This window comes from Aedes albopictus, chromosome 1 (assembly GCF_035046485.1).
Source record: "Aedes albopictus strain Foshan chromosome 1, AalbF5, whole genome shotgun sequence".
Lineage (NCBI taxonomy): Eukaryota > Metazoa > Arthropoda > Insecta > Diptera > Culicidae > Aedes > Aedes albopictus.
In genome coordinates this window covers 110,863,196-110,886,591 of record NC_085136.1, presented here as the reverse complement: position 1 = coordinate 110,886,591, position 23,396 = coordinate 110,863,196, and the positions used below count along the sequence as shown (strand labels likewise).

General features: G+C 40.1%; 1 protein-coding gene across 2 annotated transcripts in view; it reads right to left on the bottom strand.

Moving 5' to 3' along the window:
• Positions 1 to 23,396, bottom strand: part of LOC109397684 (uncharacterized) — a 44,017-nt gene that overhangs the window by 7,798 nt on the left and 12,823 nt on the right. For both annotated transcript variants that reach the window (XM_062845178.1, XM_029878316.2), the window contains exon 2: positions 23,002 to 23,273. In XM_062845178.1, coding sequence (XP_062701162.1) covers positions 23,002 to 23,273 — 272 coding nt within the window. The remainder of the gene's footprint in view (positions 1 to 23,001; positions 23,274 to 23,396) is intronic.

Sequence of the window (23,396 nt, the reverse complement as noted above, 5' to 3'; positions counted from 1 at the left end):
TTACTGCTATACTGCTTTTCAAATTATTGTTTTTTACTACGCGATGTAATATCGCCCCCTTAATGCTAGAACTAGGTAACTCGTTTTGGAAAGTACGGGTAAAAATGGCTGGTAAAACTTATCCTGCTATAAAACAAACACTTTGTTGGTCTTAAATGAAGCATCATTATGTGCTTTTGTAGTTTCAATCGACAAACTTTTGTTTGTTGTGGTGAACGTTCAGATGTAAACAAATTGCTCGCGATTTCGCAAAACCAGTTACCTAGTTCTAGCATTAAGGGGACGATATTTTTCTCAAATTTTCTGTTGATTTTTTTAATCACGATTTTTTTAAATGAGTTTTATATTTGCAAACTCTGGTTTCTTGCGCCCATGGGTTGCGCGCATGTACAATATTTTTCTCAACAAAACGAGTTTTTTTTTTTAATTTTAACCTTTTTTTTATTCTTTATTGGGCTGCAAAGCGGTGAGTCGATAAGGAGAGCGTCCAACATAGCTCTGGTCCTCACAAGCTCTTACCTCATGCTTCCACGGGTCAAGCGATGACAAAGACCACCAGCTAAGAGTTGTGTGCTTAGCTGGTAGTGCAGCCTGGCCACTGTTGTCCTTCTGACTTCAGCTAGATTGAGGAGGTAGGACCCGAGCGTCTGTTCACCAAGGAGGAGCGGCTCAAACAGCGTCTGTTCTGGCATCCAGCGGCTGAGTAAGAAACGCTGCACCACGCCTAGGTAGATCCAAGGTGGTAGCTCCATCAGCGTGGTCGTTCCAGTGTTGATTGGAACGTTAAACAGAGCTGGCACGATGGCCCTCCGGCGAGACAGAAGTGTTGGCGTAGGCCCAATGAGCCACCCGTAAAAATCCTCATTGCGAATAACATAGGGAAAAAAACGACTCGATACAATCGGCAAAGACCCACGCAACGAAATAAGGACTAAGATTGGAAACTTGGAACATTGAATTGCCGCATCCCCGCAACTTCGACATTGTGGCGTTGCAGGAACTTCGTTGGACTGGACAGAAAGTGTGGAAAAGCGGGCATCGAGCGGCTACCTTCTATCAAAGCTGTAGCACCACCAATGAACTGGGAACAGGATTTATAGTGTTGGGCAAGATGCCATAACGTGTGATCGGGTGGCAGTCGATCAACGCAAGGATGTGCATGTTATATAAGAGTTAAGGGCCGTTTCTTCAACTACAGCATCATCAACGTCCACTGCCCAAACGAAGGGAGACCTGATGACGAGAAAGAAGCGTTCTATGCGCAGTTAGAGCAAACATACGATGGTTGCTCGCCGCGTGACGTGAAAATCGTTGTCGGCGACATGAACGCGCAGGTAGAAAGGGAGGAAATGTACAGACCGGTAATCGGGCGAAACAGCCTACACGCCGTATCGAATGATAACGGCCAGCGATGCGTAAACTTTGCAGCCTCCCGTGGTATGGTAGTCCGAAGCACCTTCTTCCCCCGCAAAGATATCCACAAAGCCACCTGGAGATCACCCGATCATCAGACAGAAAACCAAATCGACCACTTTCTAAACGACGGTAAATTCTTCTCGGATATAACCAATAAAGCCTGTATCCGCAATAATCGGGACACAGAAGTACGCCAATAGCTCTGTTAAGAATCGGTAAAATTGCCCAAATAATTGACTGAGAACTCTTTGGTGTATGTTTATTATTTGTGCCAAATTTCATAAAAATCGATGCATTACTTTTAACTGTGGATGAAAAACAAATTGACGTGGTTTTAAGCATTTTGTACAATCATGACCAATTTTCATTCGCATAGTAGATGGTTCTTTTACGCTACAGTTCAAAGTTCTGTGATGATAATTATGAAATTTCGTGAGCAGTTATGATACTTATAGAGACACTTTCTTGCAAAATTTCATCAACTTTTATCGATTGGATGGAAAGACACTGGTGTTGATAGGGGATAGTGTTAGTGAAAATGTTTCATGTTTTTCATGTGCGATGTTTGCCCATTCATAACTTTTGAATGTCGCTGCCAATTTTTATGAAATTTTCTCAGAAGGTAGTTGATTATGTGTATATTATTCCTACAAAATTTGGTGATTATTGATGTAGTACTTTCAACAATACAATCGAAGCAATAAGGGGTGCTCACTAATTGTTGTCTGAAGGGTTGAAATCACGGTTAGCCCCAACATATGTTTCGACTATAAAATTGTTGATAGTGCATCGATTTTTTTGAAATTTTGCCCATGCAACAAATGTAGATTGAGAGGTTTGTGTTCGAAATTTCAGCCATTTCCTTTGCCAAATTCAAAAGTTACAGCGCTGACAAGCAAAACTTGGGGCTGTACAAAATTCAATGGCGCACATTTTACTCTTTCGTTGCTACAACAAAAAGTACTGCACCGATTCACATGAAATTTTGTAGGTGAAATGAACACATCTGAAGATGTTATTAGACAAAATTTCAGCAATTTTAATGTATCTATTGCAGAGTTACAGATGTGTTTCTGTGTCCCGAATATTGCGGATACAGGCTTTATCCGCACATACCGCAGTGCGAATATAGATTCGGATCACTACTTAGTCACTGTATGCATGCGCTCAAAACTTTCGACACCACGCATCGAAGTCGGACGCCGCGGCTCAACATCGAGAAGTTGCGTAACGTAGAAGTGGCTCAAGACTACGCGCAGCAGTTAGCAGTGGCCCTACCAACGGAAGAGCAGCTTGGCGCAGCTACACTTGAAGATGGCTGGAGGGACATCCGATCCGCCATAGGTAGTACCTCGGCTACAGCACTAGGCTTCGCGACTCCGAATCACAGAAACGACTGGTACGACGGCGAATGTGAACAGTTGAAAAACGAGAAGAATGCAGCATGGGCGAGAATGCTGCAACACCGTTTGAGAGTGAATGAGGCACGTTACAGACAGACGCGGAACAGGCAGAACTCAGTCTTCCGAATGAAGAAGCGCCAGCAGGAAGAATAAGATCGCGAAGCGATGGAAGAGCTGTACCGCGCTAAGGACACACGAAAGTTCTACGAGAAACTAAACCGCTCGCGCAGAGGCTTTGTGCCACAAGCCGACATGTGCCGAGATAATCACGGGAATATTCTCACGAGCGACCCAAGCAACACACATGTTATAATAGAGTTACGACAGCGCAAGTTTTGGTTGTATAGAAGTTTATTTTAAGTAATTCTAACATTGTGTTGAAATAACGTAAAATAAACTTCTATACAACCAAAACTAGCGCTGTCGTAACTTTTATATAACATGTGTGTTACTTGGGGAGCGTGAGGTGGTCGAGAGGTGGCGGTAGCATTACGATGAGCACCTCAATGGCGACGTTGCAAGTACCGAAGGTGGCGTGGTAACAGATCTAGGAGAATGTGCACAGGACGAAAGACTTCCGGCCCCTGACCTCCAAGAGATTGAGGAGGAGGTTGGACGGTTGAAAAACAACAAAGCCGCTGGAGCAGATCAACTACCAAGCGAGCTTCTAAAATACGGAGGAGAAACACTGGTGAGAGCACTACACTGGGTCATTACCAAGATTTGGGAGGAGGAAGTATTACCGGAGGAGTGAATGAAAGGTATCGTGTGTCCCATCTACAAAAAGGGCGACAAGTTGGATTGCGAGAACTATCGCGCGATTACACTACTGAGCGCTGCCTACAAGGTACTCTCTCAAATTTTAAGCCGCCGTCTATCACCGATTGCAAGAGAGTTCGTGGGGCAATATCAGGCTAGATTCATGGGTGAACGCGCTACAACGGACCTGATGTTTGCCATCCGCCATTTGTTGCAGAAATGCCGCGAATACAACGTGCCCACATATCACTAGTTTATCGATTTCGGCGTCAGATTATGCACGAATACGGATTCCCGGATAAACTGATACGATTAATCAAGGCGACGATGGATCGAGTGGTGTGCGTAGTTCGAGTATCAGGGACACTCGAGTCCCTTCGAATCTCGTACATCCGGCTAAAGAGTGAAGCCAGGCGAATCGGATTAGTCATTAATGTGTCGAACACAAAGTATATGATGGCAAAGGGCTCCAGGGAGGAATCACCGCGCCCGCCACCCCGAAATTAATATCGACGGTGATGAAATCGAGGCGGATGAAGAATTCGTGTACTTGGGCTCACTAGTGACCGCCGACAACGACACCAGCAGAGAAATTCAGAGGCGCATTGTGGCAGGAAATCGTGCTTACTTTGGACTCCGCAGAACTCTAACATTGAATAAAGTTCGCCGTTACACGATATTAACTATCTACAAAACGCTGATTAGACCGGTAGTCCTCTATGGGCACGAAACATGGACCCTACGTGAAACATGGAGTTTTCGAACGGAAGGTATTGCGTACCATCTACGAAGGAGTGCAGATGGAAGACGGAACTTGGAGAAGGCGAATGAACCACGAGCAGCATCAGCTGCTGAGAGAACCAACCATCGTCCACACCGCGAAAATCGGGAGGCTACACACCAAAAATTTGTTTCGCCTTCCAGCAAAATAAATTGCTGAAACACCTCCAGCAAATGAAATTTTACTGAAAAATCAGCAATGTTAATGTGGTTTGCTGAATATTCAGCAAGTCGCAATTATTACTGGTTCAACCAGCAAGTCATCTGTCAAACACTTAAAATTTGACGGCATGCCGAAGAGAAAAAATAAATACCGAGCAAGTTCTTCACAGTTCGCCAGGATTTTATGGAGTATTTCGCGAAAGTTTTCAACAATTTGCACATTAAGGTAGGTCAAATCACCCAAAATGTGTTTTTCTACAAGGCAAGTAAGTTCTCCTTCAAATTGTTCTTCCAGATGCAGCTGAATTGTCTCTTCAATGTATTGGGAGCCGGGAGAGGAGACGGCCGAGACAGCTGAAATTACATTATCAATTAAAATGTTTCAACTATAGTAATCTGTACGAGAATTACACGAATATATGATTATAATTCAGAAATTGATTGTGCTGTGCTAGTTTATTTCAAAAACCGAACCCAAAATGAGCTCAAAAGTTTTACTGGTTTTTCAGCAATATAAGCCAAGACGAGAGATGCTGAAGATTGCTGAAAATCCAGCAAAATAACTGTCAAAACGAATTGCTGTAAGTCCAACAAAACAAATTTTGCTGAACGCATTGCTGGAAGTACAGCACACCAAAAATCAGCAAAATTTTGCTGATTTCCAGCACTAAAAATTTGGTGTGTACGGTGGGTGGATCACGTCTTCAGGATGTCGGATAGCAACCCTAAGTGTTCTCGAGAATCATCCGCCCGGTACAAAAAGACGTGGAGCGCAGCGAGCTAGGTGGGTCGACCAAGTGAAGGACGATCTGCGGACTCTACGCAGAGTGCGGACCTGGAGACAAACAGTCATGGACCGAGTGGAATGGAGACGGCTACTATGTACAGCAGAGGCACCCCGGCCTTAGCCTGATCGGTAAGGTAAGCATGTGTGCCATCAGTAATCTCACGCTCCCATATTCATCCTATTCGAAAACAAGCGATTACGGCACAGATTGATTCCATTCTTTTTATTTTCATGAGTGCTCTGCTCACTTCTAACAAAAAATACAAAAATAAAATACAAAACAAACAGCGCTTCAATCCTTTGTTTTTCGTAGGATGAATATGGGAGCCACATGCTTAAGAAGAAAACCAATACCCTAATTGTCATGCATCCGATCGCATTGGTCGCACCGCTCAGATGGTCGATTATTTTTATCTCCATCTGGACTTGGAGGGCAACGCGGGAAATGCGTCGAACCCGTGGGAGATCATGCCGAGCTCTTTGGGGCGTTACCGGGACTTGAAAAATGATACCTGCAGTGATCGAACCAACGTATCAACTTCAGCTGTGGCGGTTATCGTGAAGTGCAAAAGTCTTATGTATGTGTGGCTCTGTTACTTTCTTCGACTAGAAGGTCCGTCTATGCTCTTTTGTCTTATCTTCATGAATATTTCATGCTTCCTTCTCTAGAACCAATTAGCGCTGATAGGCTGCAGCTTTTACCACTCGTGTTTTCGCTCGCTCAATCGCTCGATCCTACAAAAAGCTGAAGTTCTATCAGCTCAAACAAATCGCCTCCCGACAGATCGGAATGCAAACAAAGCTGGGTATGCTAATGGAATATTATACTTAAGAATTTGGTTTCATCACCTGTATGATCGTATCTCACCCTGTTGATCCAATTCTTCCACATGATTTAATGATGTTTCATAATACTTCTTTTTCGTCTCACACCCAATCGCATCATCAACATTAAAGGGCGTTAAAATCCGAACGGTTTCATCCAACCATCATACCATGTAGACAAACTGCAAGAGCTCTTCCAAAATCCCGCCCTCCGGCACACGAGAAAGAAGCTCGCCGCCCCGGGGGCCATTAATCATTTCTGCTCAAAAACCACGAGGGCAACCAGTTTCTTCCTCATGTTGCTATCGTGCCGGGTTAGTGGTTGCATTTTTCTCCAACCTCCAAGATGCATACCACCTATCTGTCTACGCTCTTGGGCGCAGATAATCTGGTCCAAAGTTGTTGAAATCCTCTGCTGCGGTGGCGGCGCATAGATCGTATAAATTCTTCGAGTTGGTTTTATATTACCCCTATACCAACCGATCCACAACGATCGACCTAAAACTAATTAGCATACAAATCAGACCTTGTCTCGATGCGACGCGTGCTTCTTCGCGGTGAAGGCATTTGTTAACCAGTCCGCAAAGTGCAAAGAACTAAAGAGCGAAATTTGTTGGTACAAGAATAAGTTTGCACAAGTTGCGTGAGGAGGGGTATGATCTTCTTTCGACGATAGGGTTTCCCACGTCTTCGCCGAGTAAAGCTTGGTGATGAGACGATAAACTACAAATTGAAATCGATGTCGGTCGGGTGCAAGTGCAACGCCGTCGCTGATAACGAACCCCTTCGGTATCATGTTGAAACAAAACACAGAATAAATCAAGAGATTATAAAAGAATTGCGTTGCTTAATTGAGCTCGGGGGTACCACAACGATCGGGTAGGTATCCCACGCCTCTCGACGCTCTGATCGCGACTGTTGTTTAATTGGATGAGCGCCGATGAGCAAAACGTGGACAACTGTAGCCAATTAGTGGCGGCGCGGTGCATCGCGCTTTAGTTCGTGGAAAAACCACAGCCACGTATTTAAAAGTGTCTCCTAAACCAAAATTAGTGGCCACTCGGTTAGGAAATAAGGTGAATAACACCGTTTGGGCTGGAAAACAATGCAAACCGGTAGGGAAATGGACGAAGACGATCATTTGCATTGCGATGGACCGCTAGATGGTTGGTGTGGTCGACCGATTTCGTTTGAGCAGTGCCTCTGAGGGAGGCCTATTACAAGTTACTGTAGCAACAAAGTAACAGAACTGAGATAGTTTTGCAAAATAATTGTACATTTCGAGTGTCTTTCATTTTCTCTGTTCAATTAACCTGAAAGAAATATAACTGCACTAACTTTTCAAAATTTTCTTTTATGCATGTCCTGTTCAAAATCTCAAGGTGTGCCATTGGGAAGCAAGCAGATATGTGAGCTTTCCTTCTAGAAGCGGTGATCATACTATCGGCACATGTGTCTTTCTTGAATTCGTTGGACATACGGGCTAAAGTGGAAGCCACAATGCTGCGTAGACTTCGACTTCAACGTCGAAGTCGACGCAGTTTCTTTGCGAGTTCTTTCAGTAGTTCCTTCAACATCCACTGCAGAACTTCATTGGAACATCCCTCAGGAGTTTCTTCGAGAAGAGTTCCATCGTTGATTCCTTCAGGAGTTCCATCGGGAATCCGTCTAGGAAGTACTCAAAGAGTTCTATGAGGAGTTCTTCCAGGAATTTCATTGGGAGTTTCTCCAGAAGTTCATTAAGGATTTTTTTTTCCAGGAGTCTCAACATTGGAATTAGTTTTCTGCAACCAAACTTTGGAATTGAATATCCGAATTCGCAGCTGCCGCTGGTTTGCTCAATGTTATCATGGATTTTTTTGCGGAAACTGTGAAATTTCATACGGAAATCTAACTTCATGGTGCGGAGCATTTTATTGTTCTGTTCTTGCCCACTTGTAATAAGCTTAAAATGAATAGCTCAGGTGTACTAATTATGTTTACGAAGAGATTTGTACCCTTGAAATCGTGAGTAGGTGCTAAAGTCGGCCATTGTGGCGGCCATTTTGGGGCTTTAACAAGTCTGTCCTTAAAAATGTTCTGTTTATGGTTAACAACTGAGCAACACATTAATTCAGCTGCTGTTCAGTAAAAAGCACGTGTTTTTCATACTGTACACTGAGTCAAAGTATGATGAAACGAAAACGCTTATTTGACTTGTGAAAACACATTATACAAATATATGTGAAATTTTTTACATGAACTTAACAAGAAGCAGACGAAGGTCTTGTTAAACTATTTTGTAAAGGAATTACTGTTAGCCGAATAAAGTGTTTTAAATTATAGTAAATTACAGTTAAACCACCATAAGTGTAAAATTAGGTTTTAGTCAAAATACACAATAATAAAAAACAAAAATAAGTAAAACCTCCATGAGTCGATATTGAAGGGACCATCGACTCAAGGAAATATCGAGTAGTGGAATAAAAATCCTTTTGGAAGCTTGGGGGACCATCATAGTAACCCAAAAACTATTTTTCAGTGTGAAAATATTTACCTCCATGAGTCGATATCGAGTCAAGGAACATCGACTCATGGAGGTTCGACTGTATCATTGTTTATCCCGATATGAAAGGTTGAACATTGGTTACTTTTTGAATTGATAACAGAACAATTTTAGTTTAGCTATCATTACTATTATAAAGCCACAATTCAGCATGTATGCTTGTTTGCAGCTTGCGATTGTTAGTTGGGTAGTTACTTTGGAAGTTTCTTTAAAAATCTCCCAGGAGCTCTATCGCGAATTCCTCCAGGAGTTTCATCGAGAATTTCCGCAGGGGTTTCATTGGTAATTCATCCAGGAATTCCTTCAAGAATTCATCTGAGAGATCTATTGGGTGTCCCATGGGGCATTCCTTTATCAACTGCTTCGGGAATTCTTCATTGATTTTCTTCGAGAATTTCTGCAACAGTTCTTTAGGAGATGTTCTTGATGTAGTTTCCTTGAGGTTTTTTCGATTCCTCCAAGAGTTCCATCGTTTATCCTTCAGGAATTCCATTGGGAATCCGTCTAGAAATTCCTCAAGAAGTTCTTTCAGGAGTTCCTCCAGGCATTCCATCGGGAATTCTCCTGGAGTCCCATTGTAAATTCCTAGATTTTCTTCATAAATTCCTGCAACAGGTCTTTAGGATATTTCTTAGACAGAATACAAGATTTCCTTTTTAAAGAAAGTTTCTTTGGGAATTCATACAGTAGTTCCTTTAATAATTATGAAAGAAGTTTCTTTAAAAAAAAAAAACCATCGAAGATTGCTCCACAAAATCCAACGAAAGCTCCTGCAGGAGTTTAATTACGATTTTTCCCCAGAGCTTCATTAAGAATAACTCCAGGTGTTCCAATGGAAATTCCTCCAAAAAAATCCATCGAGAATTCCTTCAGGAGTTCCATCGCAAATTCATCCAGTAGCTCCTTCGGGAATTCTTCAAGAAGTTTCTTCTCCAATAAATTCCTTCAATAATTTCTTCAGAATTTCCTCAAGAAATCTCTCAGAAGAATTTTACATTGTAGGGTAGTGGACGTATTTTGGCCCACCCTGGGTTTTTTGTTGCATTTATCATATAATCTCATTTGCCAAGATTTGGTAGAGATTTTCTGATAAATGCAATAAAAAACCCAGGGTGGGCCAAAATACGTCCACTACCCTAACTCTTGGAGGGCATCCAGCACCAAGAGTTCCATCGTGAATTTCTCAGGAGTTCAATTGGTAAATCCTTCAAAAGTTCCATCGGTAAGTTCTTCGGGAATTCATCCAGTAGTTTTAACGAGATTCATTGGCAGTTCCTTCAGAAATTTCTTCGAGATTTTATCCAAGGGTTCCTTCAACAATAACTTCAGAAGTTCCTTGAAAATTCCGTAGTAGTTCTTGGGAGAATTCATGTAAAAGTTCATTTGGAAATTTCTCCAAATGAAAGTTTCTCCGAAGGAAACTCTGATTTGTTTGTTTCTCTGTCTGTGGTGTGTGATTCTTCCATCTGACAACTCTTCGACTCGACATTCTCTCTTTTTTATCTTACCAAAGTTGTTACCGAGTGGCCAGTTATGCAGATTTGTGCATTTATATTCATGGAAAAAGTGTGTGAAGTGAGTTTATGAAATTCATGTCGGCAACCGTGCTGCAGTAAGTAGGAAATAGCTAAAACCAGAGAGCTTGGTGCAGGGATGGCATTCACCATTTGCAGATAGTTACATTCACTTGCTACTATCTCAGTTCAGAAGCATGCTATCGAAAAACAATGTATGGATGAATTTAACCTTGTAATTTTATCTGAAAGTTTGCCAAATAACATTGGGGTCGCAAACGTATACCAAAGTCGTGAGCGAGCTGTGAAAGCAACTCTCCACGCCGTGAATGTAAATTACATTCACGGCGTGGAGAGTTGCTTTCACAGCTCGCTCACGAGTTAAGCATGCGTGTGCGACCCTTATGATATTCGGCAAACTTTCAGATAAAACTACAAGGTAAAAGTCATCCATACATTGCTTTTTGATAGCATGCTTATGAACTGAGATAGTAGCAAGTGAATGTAACTCTTTGCAAATGGTGAATGCCATCCCTGCTTGATGGTCTAGTGGCTACCGCTTCTGATTCATATGCAGAAGGTCCTGGGTTCAATCCCTGGCTCGTCCCTTTCCTCCTACTTTGTTTCTTTCTATCTACTATCTCTCTCACTCTCTCTCTCCTACATATACATCTCATCTATATTCGTATGTTCGTAGTGATCGCTAGAACCAGAAACGGCTTGGAAAAAAGCCGTTTCCCTTCCTTCCAACTTTCATCCCAGCACAGTGTCAATTTATCATATAACGCCTATAAGTTATGCAACCAAGCGGACTGTGCTCCCTATCGCTTTACGTCTGGCATCCTTGCACCAATGCATGATCCATGTGCCAAAAAATAAACATTTTCCCACCAACACACCAACATCCGCATGACCTTGTGAAGGCGCAGAGGATTCAACGGCCTGATGTGGGCAAGCGATTGCAATCATCACTTCTCTCCCCTTCCCCATTGACCTGCAACTTGACGCAGCAGGCGCCATTGTCGCCTATAAATACAAGACCACCAACGCTCACACACTGAAATGCCTGTTAGTCCCAAGCAGCTATCTCATTGGTTCCTTGTTTGAGTGTAGCTGACCTGGCGATACTGGAGTAGAGCAACTGCGGGAGTAGCTCAAGCTCAAGCTCAATAGCTAAAACCAGACAAAACTATTTCTAAGATGTCATAATGTCCACAGCCACAAAACCATTCACCTAGACTATTCTATGTAGAGCATAACCATACACGTACAAGAGAACGTAACCTCTGTAAGTAATAGGGTGAGCCAGAAATCATGAACTGTAAATTAATTTTCAAAAGTTTAGAATCCCTGGAAAAGGTAAAATATATTACCGAAACTGTCGGATGTAGAGACAATATCGTTCTCGCTGCTCTATAGACTGCAAATGCCGAGAATATCACGTTTTCCAGCTAAAGTTTCACAGTCGACAAGCGACCATTTCTTTAGAAGTTTCCTCGAGAATTTCTTGAGGTGTTCCTTCAACAAATACTCCAGAAACTTCCTCAAATTCACCCTGAGGTTCCATCGGATATTCCTCCAAGAGTTCTTTTGAGAATCTCACCAGGAGTTTCTTCGAAAATTTCTCCAGGAGTTCCATCGAGAATTTTCACAAGAGTTTCTTTGTGAATTCCTCCAAGATTTGTTGTGACAATTCCAGGATTTCTTTCGATAATCTCCAAGAGCTGCATTGGGAATTCTTCGGGAAGTTTTATTGAAAATATCTACAGGAATTCAACTAGAACTTCTGTAGGCGAGTTTTTTCCAAGAATTTCATGCATGATTTCTCCAGGAGTTCCCCTTGATAATTTCTCCATGAATTATATCGCGAGTTCTTTTAGGACTTCCTCCATTAATGAATCCAAGAATCTTTTAGAAATTAATTCAGGAGATCCATTGGGAAGTCCTGCAGGTGCTCCATAAGAATTTTTGCAGGAATTTTGTTAATACGTCCAGGCGTTTCTTTGAAAATTTTTACAGAAATTCCAATAAAATTTCCTTCACGATTTCCATTGGCAATACCTCGAAGAATTTCATTGGGATTTTCTCTACGCGTTCCTTCGGGAATTCCAGGAGTCTATTGAGATTCTCTCCGTGAGTTTTATTGGGAATTTCTCCAGGAGTCTCTTTGGCAATACCGACTTATATTTTATTGAAAATTCAGCTCGGAGTTCCATTGGAAATTTCTCCAGGTATACCATTAGCGATTGCTTCAGAAAAAAACATCATGAACGCAGTTCCACTGAGAATTCCCCAAAGAGTAGGATTGGGAATTACTCAAGGAATTCAATCGGCAATCGTTATTGGAATTCGCCGGTATTTCTCCCAGGTCTTATTTTTGAGAAGTTTTATCGAAAATTCTTTAGGAGTTTCATTTTGTAACAATTAATTCTGTTTATCAAGTCAACGGCTTAAGCGCCACCTTCGTTCTCGAAGGACCGTTAACTCATTTGCGAGTACCCCGGCATGAGACTGCCTTTCTCAAGGCAGGTTGAAACAGTTTCTTCAGAATAATGGTTCACTTTAACGCTAACAGAGATCCAAACCTGATGGTATTTCTTTGAGCGGAATTCCAATCTCCAAATTCCCCAAAACGGAATGGTGCAAAGCCGTTCAATCCAAAGAACTAAATTGAATTGATTCTAACAAGTGATGACCGTATCTGGGGAAGTCACAACTAAACTCGAACTAATTTGATTAATTCATTTATTGATTCGAATTCATTAAAAAAACTATTCTACAAAAATGTTGAATTTTTGGAGTTTCACAATCCAAATTCTGAGAATTTTAGTTCAAGTTCGCTCTCAGGTGAAACTAGAGTGTGACGTCACGTTTGGGTTTTAAATTCAAAATTGGGTTTGCCTAAACTGCCGTGAATCGCATATCAGTCCCATCTTTGCTGGATTTCCTATGCAAATGGGACAGATATGCGATTCAGGGCAGTAAATTTACTATACAGGCCCTATTTGGTGAACCATATAATCTGACCTTGTCTTTACAGGCGTAGCTCCCTCGGCGGGTGTTTTGTAGCGTTCATCCGACGACAAGGAGCGGCTTGGAAGGCATGAAACTGCGGCGTTGTGAGATGATCCAAAACCGATTCACTCATGCGTGAGCGTTGGACATCGGGGTGACTGCGTCCCCGGTATTGGTGGAGTCCGAGCTTCGGTTGCTTAGCTCTACGCCTCACGACTTTACGCGACGAGCGAACCCGTGCTTAGCCGGGACAACAACCACGTCGTTTCGAGCAACTGGTTTGGACGGCTCGGGTTGTCCGACAGATTGTTGATTGCGGATCGAGTGGGAGGTGGAAAAATACCACCCTCTGCAGTGGTTCACAATAAGCCTGCACTGGCCGCCCACGTTATTGGGCCACTAACGCCTAAACAACGTAATCCAAGTTTAAACTCCTAATTTGGTTCACCAATGGTTGCACTAGCTTACCTGATAATACGTTTCCTTTTCGTTCACTTTCCACAATTTTCGTTCTAATTCTACGACTCAAAAAATTCAACTCAAAACCTAGGAAAAACTCATTTAAATAATTTAATCTAAATTTAACTCGCGGTTCCTTACTTCGAGTTTAGTTATGAAATAAATTAAAGTTTTCTATTTTAATCTTCAACTTCACACTTTTGAAATTGCCTGATCACTTAGCGAAAATGCATCTGATCACGACTAAGTACTCCACCAGAATAGAAACGCATTCGCGATTCAAAATGGGATTAGCTATTAAATTAAGTCTCAATTGCACCCGAATGCTGTGCAGTTGGGTTTTATCCCCAAGTAACACAACTAGTATTATAATAGTTTAAAATTCACGATTCGTACTTAGTCGGCTGTTCATTTCCTGCATTATTGACTTAATATCGAACACTTATATAAGCAAAACAGCGCAAAAAATGGCGGCTTATAAAACATCTTACAGGTTGTATAAGATGTATCCAAATACACTTATACTACTTCAAATATATGATCAAAACAACTTTTCAATATTGATGAGTTTAAACCGAGTAACTTGTTGATTATATAACTTGCATATAACACATATAACACAATCTCAATTAAAGGTTGAAAATGAGTTATTTCCAAGTGATATAGATATGTAGAAAGCTTTTATAATGCACATTATTGAAATCTTCGTAATGAAGCTATTTGAAAGTAATATAACTTGCAGAATACATATATATTACCGGTCCCGCATGAGACCCGACTGTATTCAAAGCGTGACAACTTCCAGAAAAAAACACGAAAAAAGAACAATGAAGTAACAATTTCTTTTTTCTGGACAAATGCAATTAGCTTCTTTAACATGAAAACTGCCTTTCAAGAAATGAAGCCGATGATTGTTAAATATTTGGATAACAAAGTATCAAATGAGACATATTCAGTGATGTTTCCACTGTTTCACTTGCGCTTTAAGATTTATGGTGAAACTTATGATTCCAGTCATTCATAATTTATGCTCTGTTGATTTGAGTTAAAAAATGTAGCATAATCCTACCACTTGATACTGTTTCGTAGATTTTTTCATAATTCGCACGGAAAAAGTAATATGGCGGATTGTCCATGCAAATTACAGTGCTGTTCAAAATATTTTAAATGCAATTAAAAATTTTATTCATACATAAAATTTGACCCTCGACCCGTCATAAACTGATTTTGCCTCATAATAGAATATTATTAAACTTAAAAGCAGTTTCTTGAACAATGATCAAGGAATATAAGAAAGTAATTTTGGTCCTTACTTTTTTATGAGCTCATATTTTTTTTCGGCACTGTAAATTGAATCATTTTTCTTATAGAATAAAGAGAAACAGAAAATACAAATCAGTTGTGATATAGAACAAGTATAAATTTCATCAAAATTACATCTTGCGAGCAACTATACAACTAACGCTTGTTAAAACATTTATACTTCATTTTATTAACAACTTTTCAACAAACTTACTTATTTGTTTGTTTTGTGATACGCCAAAACAACTATATTATAGCTGTTTGGTTTATCTGTCAAAGTGTCAAAATTAAATAGTAATGTCAAACCATTCTGCTAATGGAGGCGGATAGTTTCTTGAGTTATCGGTGAAATTTAACGGGCACAGTGACGGTTCACGATGATACCCGGTTAGCTCATGTCGGGAACAACCCGATATTGGATGGTTCCTGATTGTGGGGAATTGTACCTAGGAAACGCAACCGGAATAGAATCTTGATGGATTTGGCGATTGTGTTCCGGCTGCAGGTTTTCATTGTATAAACCATTACGCCAGGCACTCTGGCCGGATACTTCTCATATTAGTGAATGTTTTTAGACCCTGTTTGGACAAGGAAGGTAATCGCGGTTGCTGTTTTTAGACGAACTTGGAAAGTGGGATGTTCGGTTCCTTCTGAGAGCTCAGTGCTTTATCGTGTTGGTGATCTTATTGAAACCCGGTCTTTTTTATTTATTATCTAGTTGAATAAGTTGGTTAATTCATGTTTTACTGATGAATTTGTTTGCCGTAGACGGGTTTATCACCACATAGCCTTTGCGGATGAGCGGATGAAACAATAACTGAGTAATCGTAGGATGGTCGCAGTATGGCTCATCAACAAACTCTGAATTAAAACGTAAACATTGATTAGACGGTGATAGATGTTGGATATAAGATTTTTCTACGTATTTTTTCACGCTATACAGCCAAAGATATTTTTTTGCTTTAAGTCAGCAGCCAACAGAAAATAAACTAAAAAATAACACTTGATGTTTTCTGATGCTCTTATAATACGTTTATAAAGCATCTTTTAAAGTTTTTTTCTTCTAAATATGTTTTCTGTGTTACTTGGGTCCTCTTTTAGCATTGGTCAGTTTTGAGAGAGAGATTTCCTTTTATTTTCAAACGCATTTTCAAATAATACCATTAGATTTGGAGGTCACTGGTAAATTGCGCATTAGTACATTCCAATTTAAATATTGCGTCTTAAAATATACTATGATTTTTTATCGCGAGCTTTAGACCTCTCATGCTGAAATATTTCATTTCAAATGAGCTTCCACAGGATGGCGGCGAATGTATATAAAATAGTATGGTCATTCAAGTGTAGCTGTAAGGGTAATGTGCTACACGCCAAAAAAAGGACATTTAGCTTTACGTTTGAATTCAAATGTTTAATTTTATATGTGTAGGAAAATAATATTCTTACAATTTGATATTTCATAATGAATTCCTTTAAAATTTTCTCCACTCGAGAATTCCCACAAGAAATGCTTCAGGAGATCAGTCGGGAATTCTTTCAAGAAATTCTTCGGAAAATTGCACATTGAGCACTGTCGGTAGCTTCTCCAAAAGTTTTATCGTGAGTTGTTTCAGGTGTCCGGAAAATTTTCTGGGAATTTCTCCATTATCTACTTTGGTAATTATTTCTATAAAAACTATTGGAAGATATCTTGAAAAAATTTTTGACAAAAATCAAGATAGTCTTGTCAAAATTATCTCCTGAACAATTTCTTGAAGAAACTCCTCGAGCAACACCCGAAGGAATACCTAGAGAAATTCCCTATGGTATACCTGAAAAAAAAAAAAAATCCGACGGAATTCTTGGAGAAACTCGCGCAGGAATTTCTGAACGAAGAATTCCTTTAGTAATTCCCGTAGAAACACTGTTCCGATGTTATTCCTGGAAGAATTTTTAAAAGAACTCCTTGGGGAAGTCTCAAAGGTTTTTTTTTGGAAAACACTATGGAGGTATTCCCAAAAGAAGACCTGGAAGAATTTCCGATGGTGCTCCTGGAGGAGCTTTCGAAAAACAGCTAGTGGAGTTCTCGAAATAACTCATGGAGAAATTCACGAAGAAACTCCAGCAGTAATTTCCGAAGGAACTCCAACAAAAATTCCCGAAGGAACATTATTAGGGGAAACATGATGGAAAGAACACCTAAAGAAATTATCGGAAGAATTCCTCATGAATCTTTTTTTGTCTGTATTAACGAGATTTTTAGCCCTAGGCTAGTTCATCTCAGGACCCACGCTTTACTTCCCTTCCGAAGGAAGAACTCACATTTTGCGAGTTTGTTGGGAGTGGGATTCGATCCCAGGTCCTCGGCGTGATAGTCAAGTGCTCTATCACATCAGGTCCGTTCCAAACCTCATGAATCTACCAAAGGAACTCCAACAGGAATCCCTCAACCAATTTCCGCAGGAGCTCTCGCCCGAAAGACCCATTAGAGGTATTCCCGGATGAAATATCGATGCAATTCCTAAGGTAATTCCCGAAAAGCACCTCGAGAAATTTCTACAGTAATTCCTGGAGGAATACCCAAATGATTGTTTTTATTTGTGAATTTTAACTACGCCAATTCTTCAAACGCATCCGAAGGAAGTCCTAGAGCAATTCCCAAATGATCTCCTAGATTCCTGGAGGATTTTTTTTAAATTTCTTTGTATTTGTGAATTTTAACTTAAGCTAATTCTTCATACATTCCTGGAGGATCTCCTGGAGCACCTCCCGATGGAACTACTACAGAAATTCCTGACGAGCACCTGTAGAAATTTCCGATTGATACCTGGAGGAATTCCCGAAGGAACACCTGATGGAATTTTCAATGAAATCCCGAAGGAAATCCTGGGGAAATTCTCGTAGGAATACCTTTAGGAATTACCAAAGGAATACCTTTAGGAATGTCCGAAAGAATACCTCCAGGAATTCTCGATGCACTCCTGGAGGAATTCCAGAAAGAACTCCTGGAGAAACTCCCTATGGAACTCCTAAAGGAAATCCCGAAGGAGCACATGGAGGAATTTCCGATGGATCCTGGAGAAATTCCTGAAGGAACATCTGAAGCATTTCTCAAAAAAAAACCTGAATTAATCCACCTTTGGTGAACAGAACCCTTCTTACACTTATTAAAATTATTGTTGAACTTCTGGAATAAAAAATCTCGAAGAAATTGCTGGAGGAATTCCCGAAGGAACTTTCATTTATAAAAACTCGATGGACCTCCATTAGGAACTCCCAAAAGAACACCTGCAGAAATTTCCTTGAAAGAGCCCCACAAGTACCCGAAAGAACAACTAAAATGTTCTAAATGTTCTAAAAACAACTCCACGAGAAATTGTCAAAGAAATTATCTGAGCAATTCCTGCAGCTACTCTTGACTGAATTAGCGATGAAACTCTTGAAGGATGTTCTGATGAAATTTCTGGAGAAACTTCTGAAACCATTGCCGAAGAAAATCTTCGGGGAATTCTCTAAGAAACTCCTTGAAGCACTTTGTAAGGAATCCATCCTGTAGAGATTTCTAGAGAAATCTACTGAAAATGTTATGAACGAAATCTTGGAGAGATTTCTTAATATTGTACACCTAATTTCCTGGAGAAATCTCTGAAACATTTTTAGAAGATTTTATCTCGGAATTTTCAAGGAGCTCCTTGAAAGGTTTTCCGTACACATCCTTAGAGAAATTTCTGCAGGAATTCATAGACAAATTTCTGTAGAAACTTCTGAGAGAATTTAGTAGGAAATTCATGAAGAAATTTCTCAAGCAATCCATGCAAGATATTCTTCAAGATTTCTTTGTGGTATTTCTGGTGAAATTTATTGCGCAATCACTAAATAAAATTGCCAAATTTGTCATTGGAGGATTTTTGAAAGAATCCGTGATGAAATTACTGTAAGTGTTTCCGAGAAATGGAGAATGGGCGAAAATGTATTGGGTGTGAAGTTGTGGTCCATCCCATGTACACTGATATCTCAACTCATCTGAAAGGTCTCAACGAAACAAGAAAATGTTTAACCATCCTTTTGCATTACGTTGGCAGCAGCTCCCTGACCCTTTTTTCCCTTATTTCCCTTATGCCAAAGGAGCGTTAAAAAGAGATTTACATTCTATATACCTGGAGAAAAAAGGTACAGTAAAACTGTTTTGGGGTTTGTATGGTACCGTAAAACGGAGTATCTTTGATAATGCGGGTAACTTTGATAGTGCGACAGGCATTGTATAGTTTATTTTATAATTATGATTTCTTCAGTCATTTAAGAAAAAGGCAAACGTAGATCAATTCTATACATATGCAAGTTTGTCTTAGACGTATTTTCATGAAAACCTAATTTATATACAACTTTTTGAGGAAACAATAAAAATTGTTGATATTTTTGTCATTCGTCAATCCCTTCAAACAATCTGCTATACGACTTCGTTTCAACTATTTTTTTCAATCACTGGCCTCTTATTCTCGAACGATCCATCATAGTAGATTCCAAATCTGGCCTTGGATGTTTTAACGAAGTGTGTTGTTACGAAATGAAAGTAGTTACGTAAAAATTGGGAAAAATCTCCATACACCGATAAACGCCTAAAAGTATGCAATGGCATTGTATTTTTCATGTCATTAAATCTGTGTTGTTCAAAATTTGTTGATAAAACATTCAACAACTACTAAAAAAACCACCATGAATATCATGTAATCATATGTTGATGTACCACTAAAGATATATTTTTATATATATTAGGAAAATTAGCTGAAAGTTATCAAAGTTACCCCGTTTTACGGTATTATCTAATTGAGAAGCTTTTTTTTTCGATAGTATGATCAGTAGACCTGTTCACTTTTTTTGACCTACCCGTGTCACATCAAATTGTCAATCCACATGCAAAAACAAGTCTTCAGTCCAAAATTGAGCCAAATTGATAAAGGTTTAGAGGTGTATCAAATCGATTTTGTGTTTTTTCGAGCATTTTCACGAAAATGTACTCCAATATCCAGAAAATTGCTTCGAAAAGGTACAGAAAACACCGTTAAAATATAGTTGGAACAATACTCTACAACTTTGCCGAAGACACTACGGTGTTTAAATAGCTTATTTCAAAGTTATTCAACAATTTTCGTTAAAAAATCGCGAAAAAATACAATATTTTTACGGTTTTTCATGTAAAAGTCATGTAAATTTACATTGTTTTAAGTGACTAATTTCTTTAGCTATTGCTCCTATGTGTTACGAACATTTCGTCCATACATCATTTTAGTGTAGGGATTCGTTTTCATTGACTAATTATCAAAAGTATGTCACGTTGATACTAAAAATTGCATAGAGTTGCCAGCACAAAATTAAACAAAGTTACCCATGATTAAAACGTCATTACATTTCTTTGTCGCATCTGCATCAGTTTCAATTTGGTGTAGATGGTTGAGCATGAGACTGCCGATTCGAAGATTCAAGGTTCGAGCCCTGGAATAGGATTTTTTGCGTCTCGATCCAGCTATAAGTTAATGAGACTACACTCTGCATCTCATTGCAATTTGGCATCATAGCCTTGTTTCGAAACCGTAGAGAGCATAGTAAGAATGAAGTTACCCTTTATCGTGTAGTTGTGTAGCTTGTGGCTAGATAGATGCAAGTAATCTCCACCGTTGTATGATAAATTTTGCATCCAGAAGCAGTTCCATCATCGTATTGAATTATTTTAGCTAAATTAATCGGTATCAAACAATAGAAATACACTAGAACTCTAATGGCGCTGTAGTCACTTTTCTCAATTAATTATTTCAATAACTTGAATTGCAATAATTCACTATTTTCAAGTGTCCTTCTTGTAGAGGATCTTTTGTTTTGGTAAACAAAATTAACTTGACACTTCTAGTACCGCTGCTGACACTGTGAGGGCGTGGCAAACTAGATGTTAGTCACACGAACAGTCGCGACAATGAACTTCTGTGGCTAGTTATTCTACTTATCAAACAGATCTCCAATATTTACTCCAGCTGATCTCGTCGACACCATTTCTTGTCAACAAGTAAACTAAATATCTAGCTAGTCCTGGAATGGACTTAATTGGCAGGTCCCGATCATCATTATTTGGGAGATTGCGTGTAACTCATGGGCCATGGCTCATGGCAGATTCATCATCCTAACTGCTACAAAGAAAGAAAAAAAAGTTTATTATGTATTTGAGCTTGAACCTGGGACCTTCTGATCCGCAGGCTCGATCCTTATCATCTGCGCCATTTCTGATACTTGAATCGAAAGGCATTAGAATACGATGGCATGACGTCTTAATCATGGGTAACTTTGTTTCAATTCGTGCTGGTGTAACGACCCTAAGTCGTTATCACCCTTACTAATAAGGTAGAAAAAAGTTATCAATTTGATGACAGTACCATGGGGGGGGGGGGGGGGGGGGGGGAAGGGAAATAAAGTACATCTTTTTGTACACTGGCAACTCTACGCGATTTTTAGCATCAACGTGACATACTTTTGATAATTAGTCATTGAAAACGAATTCCTACACAAAAACGATGTATGGACGAAATGTTCGTTACACAAAGGAGAAATAGCTAATTAATTTAGTCACGTAAAATAATGTAAAACTACTTGACTTTTATATGTAAAATCGTAAAAATATCGTGTTTTTTCGTGATTTTTCAACTAAAATTATTGAATAGCTTCGAAATACGCAATTTAAACACCGTAGTATCTTCGGCAAAGTTGTAGAGTATTCTACTAACTATATCCTAACGGTTTTTTCAGCACCCTTTCGGAGCAAATTTCTGGATTTATGAGTAAATTTCTGTGAAAACGGTTAAAAAAACACAAAATCGATTTGATACACCTTTAAATCTTTATCAATTTGGCTCAATTTTGGACTGAAGACTTGTTTTTGCATGTGGGTTGATAATTTGATGTGTCACGGAGAATCGGAGAAAAAAAGTTTCAAAGTGAACAGGCCTAATGATCAGGTATATGGAAGCCGTGGTTGTTTTTTCATTATTATTATTATTATTATATTTTATTAAAGACACTTTACCAAAAAAGTTGGCATTCGTGTCCAGGGGGTTGTTTTTTCAGTTTTGAGAATTTTCATCCCATAGAGACTTTTTCTTGTTTTGCGAAACGACCTACACAGGCGGTGGCTATCAGCATCACTGATCACATGGCGACCGTGACACCCAAAGGAACTTTGAAATAAATTTAGAATATAAAAGGTAATTGAGTTGCATTGAGTTTATATACTACCAAATACAAAATACCCAAACGTCAATAAGTTATGACATTTTTATATTTTTTTTTACAATGGACAACCGAAGTTGCTCTTTTGGTGACCAAAAAATCAAATTATAGTCAAGTTTGTTACACTACCATAAACAAACACGATACAGACTATCTATTATACAGGATCGCCTTGTCTTCTCTGAGCTCTAATAAAGATGCAACCAACAAAAGCACCGAAAAGAGAACCTGAAGATAACTTATAATGTCCATGTACCCGCAAGCGATGAATTAGGAATTTAGCGCATAAGCACGTTCCATTGAAAATCAAATCGGAGATGTGCCATTCGGCGTGAGGACAACAAAAGACACAGCCCATCAACAGATCTTCCCGTATACGTATAGTTGTCCATTAGTGATCAGCCCTCCGCACATTGCAGTCCATCCATCCAACAAGCAACCAGCCAGCAGCAGATGAGTAGACGACTTTTTCGATGATGCTGTGCCGTAATACCTACACACGGACTGGGTTAGCAACGAAAAGCCTTTGGGCGATGCCACCACAACAGTACGGACGACAACGGCGACGGTTTCAGTTCAAAGAAGGTCAAGTGGATCACTGTGTGACCCTCCCGCGATCAGGGGGTCATCGATTTTAATGCTTTTACATAATCGCGCGCGGTATGTATGCTGGGACCTTCTTCGGTGTACTGCACCGCACCGTGTGCATGCGTGCGTTGTGACAAATGGTATGAGCTTGTGGGTGCAAATAATGCCATGTGGCGGAATTTGTTTCATCGTACTTACCGAGTGGTAGGGACCTCATCCTCCGGTGGTGGAACGTGCACGTAGACGTGCTTGTGGATGATGGGGGCCTGCGAGGGTGGGCCGTACTCGGAGGTCGCTGAGCCGTAGCTGTTGACGGATATGGACGGTGGCAGGGGAGGTGGTCCATAACTGTAGCCGCCGTTCGGAGGTTCGGGTCGAGATGGAGGATATGGGCCACCGGGACCTCCTCCACCGCCACGGATGGGAGGCTCTGGGCGGGCTTCCAGGAGGGAAGGTGTGAGCGATGTGAACTGTGGAGAGGGAAAGTGATTGATGAGATGAATTCAAATATTAATATGGAATCATTATGATATTTTACACATAAACATCTAATTTTGAATACCGAGTACGGTCTTGACGAAAGTAGAACAGCT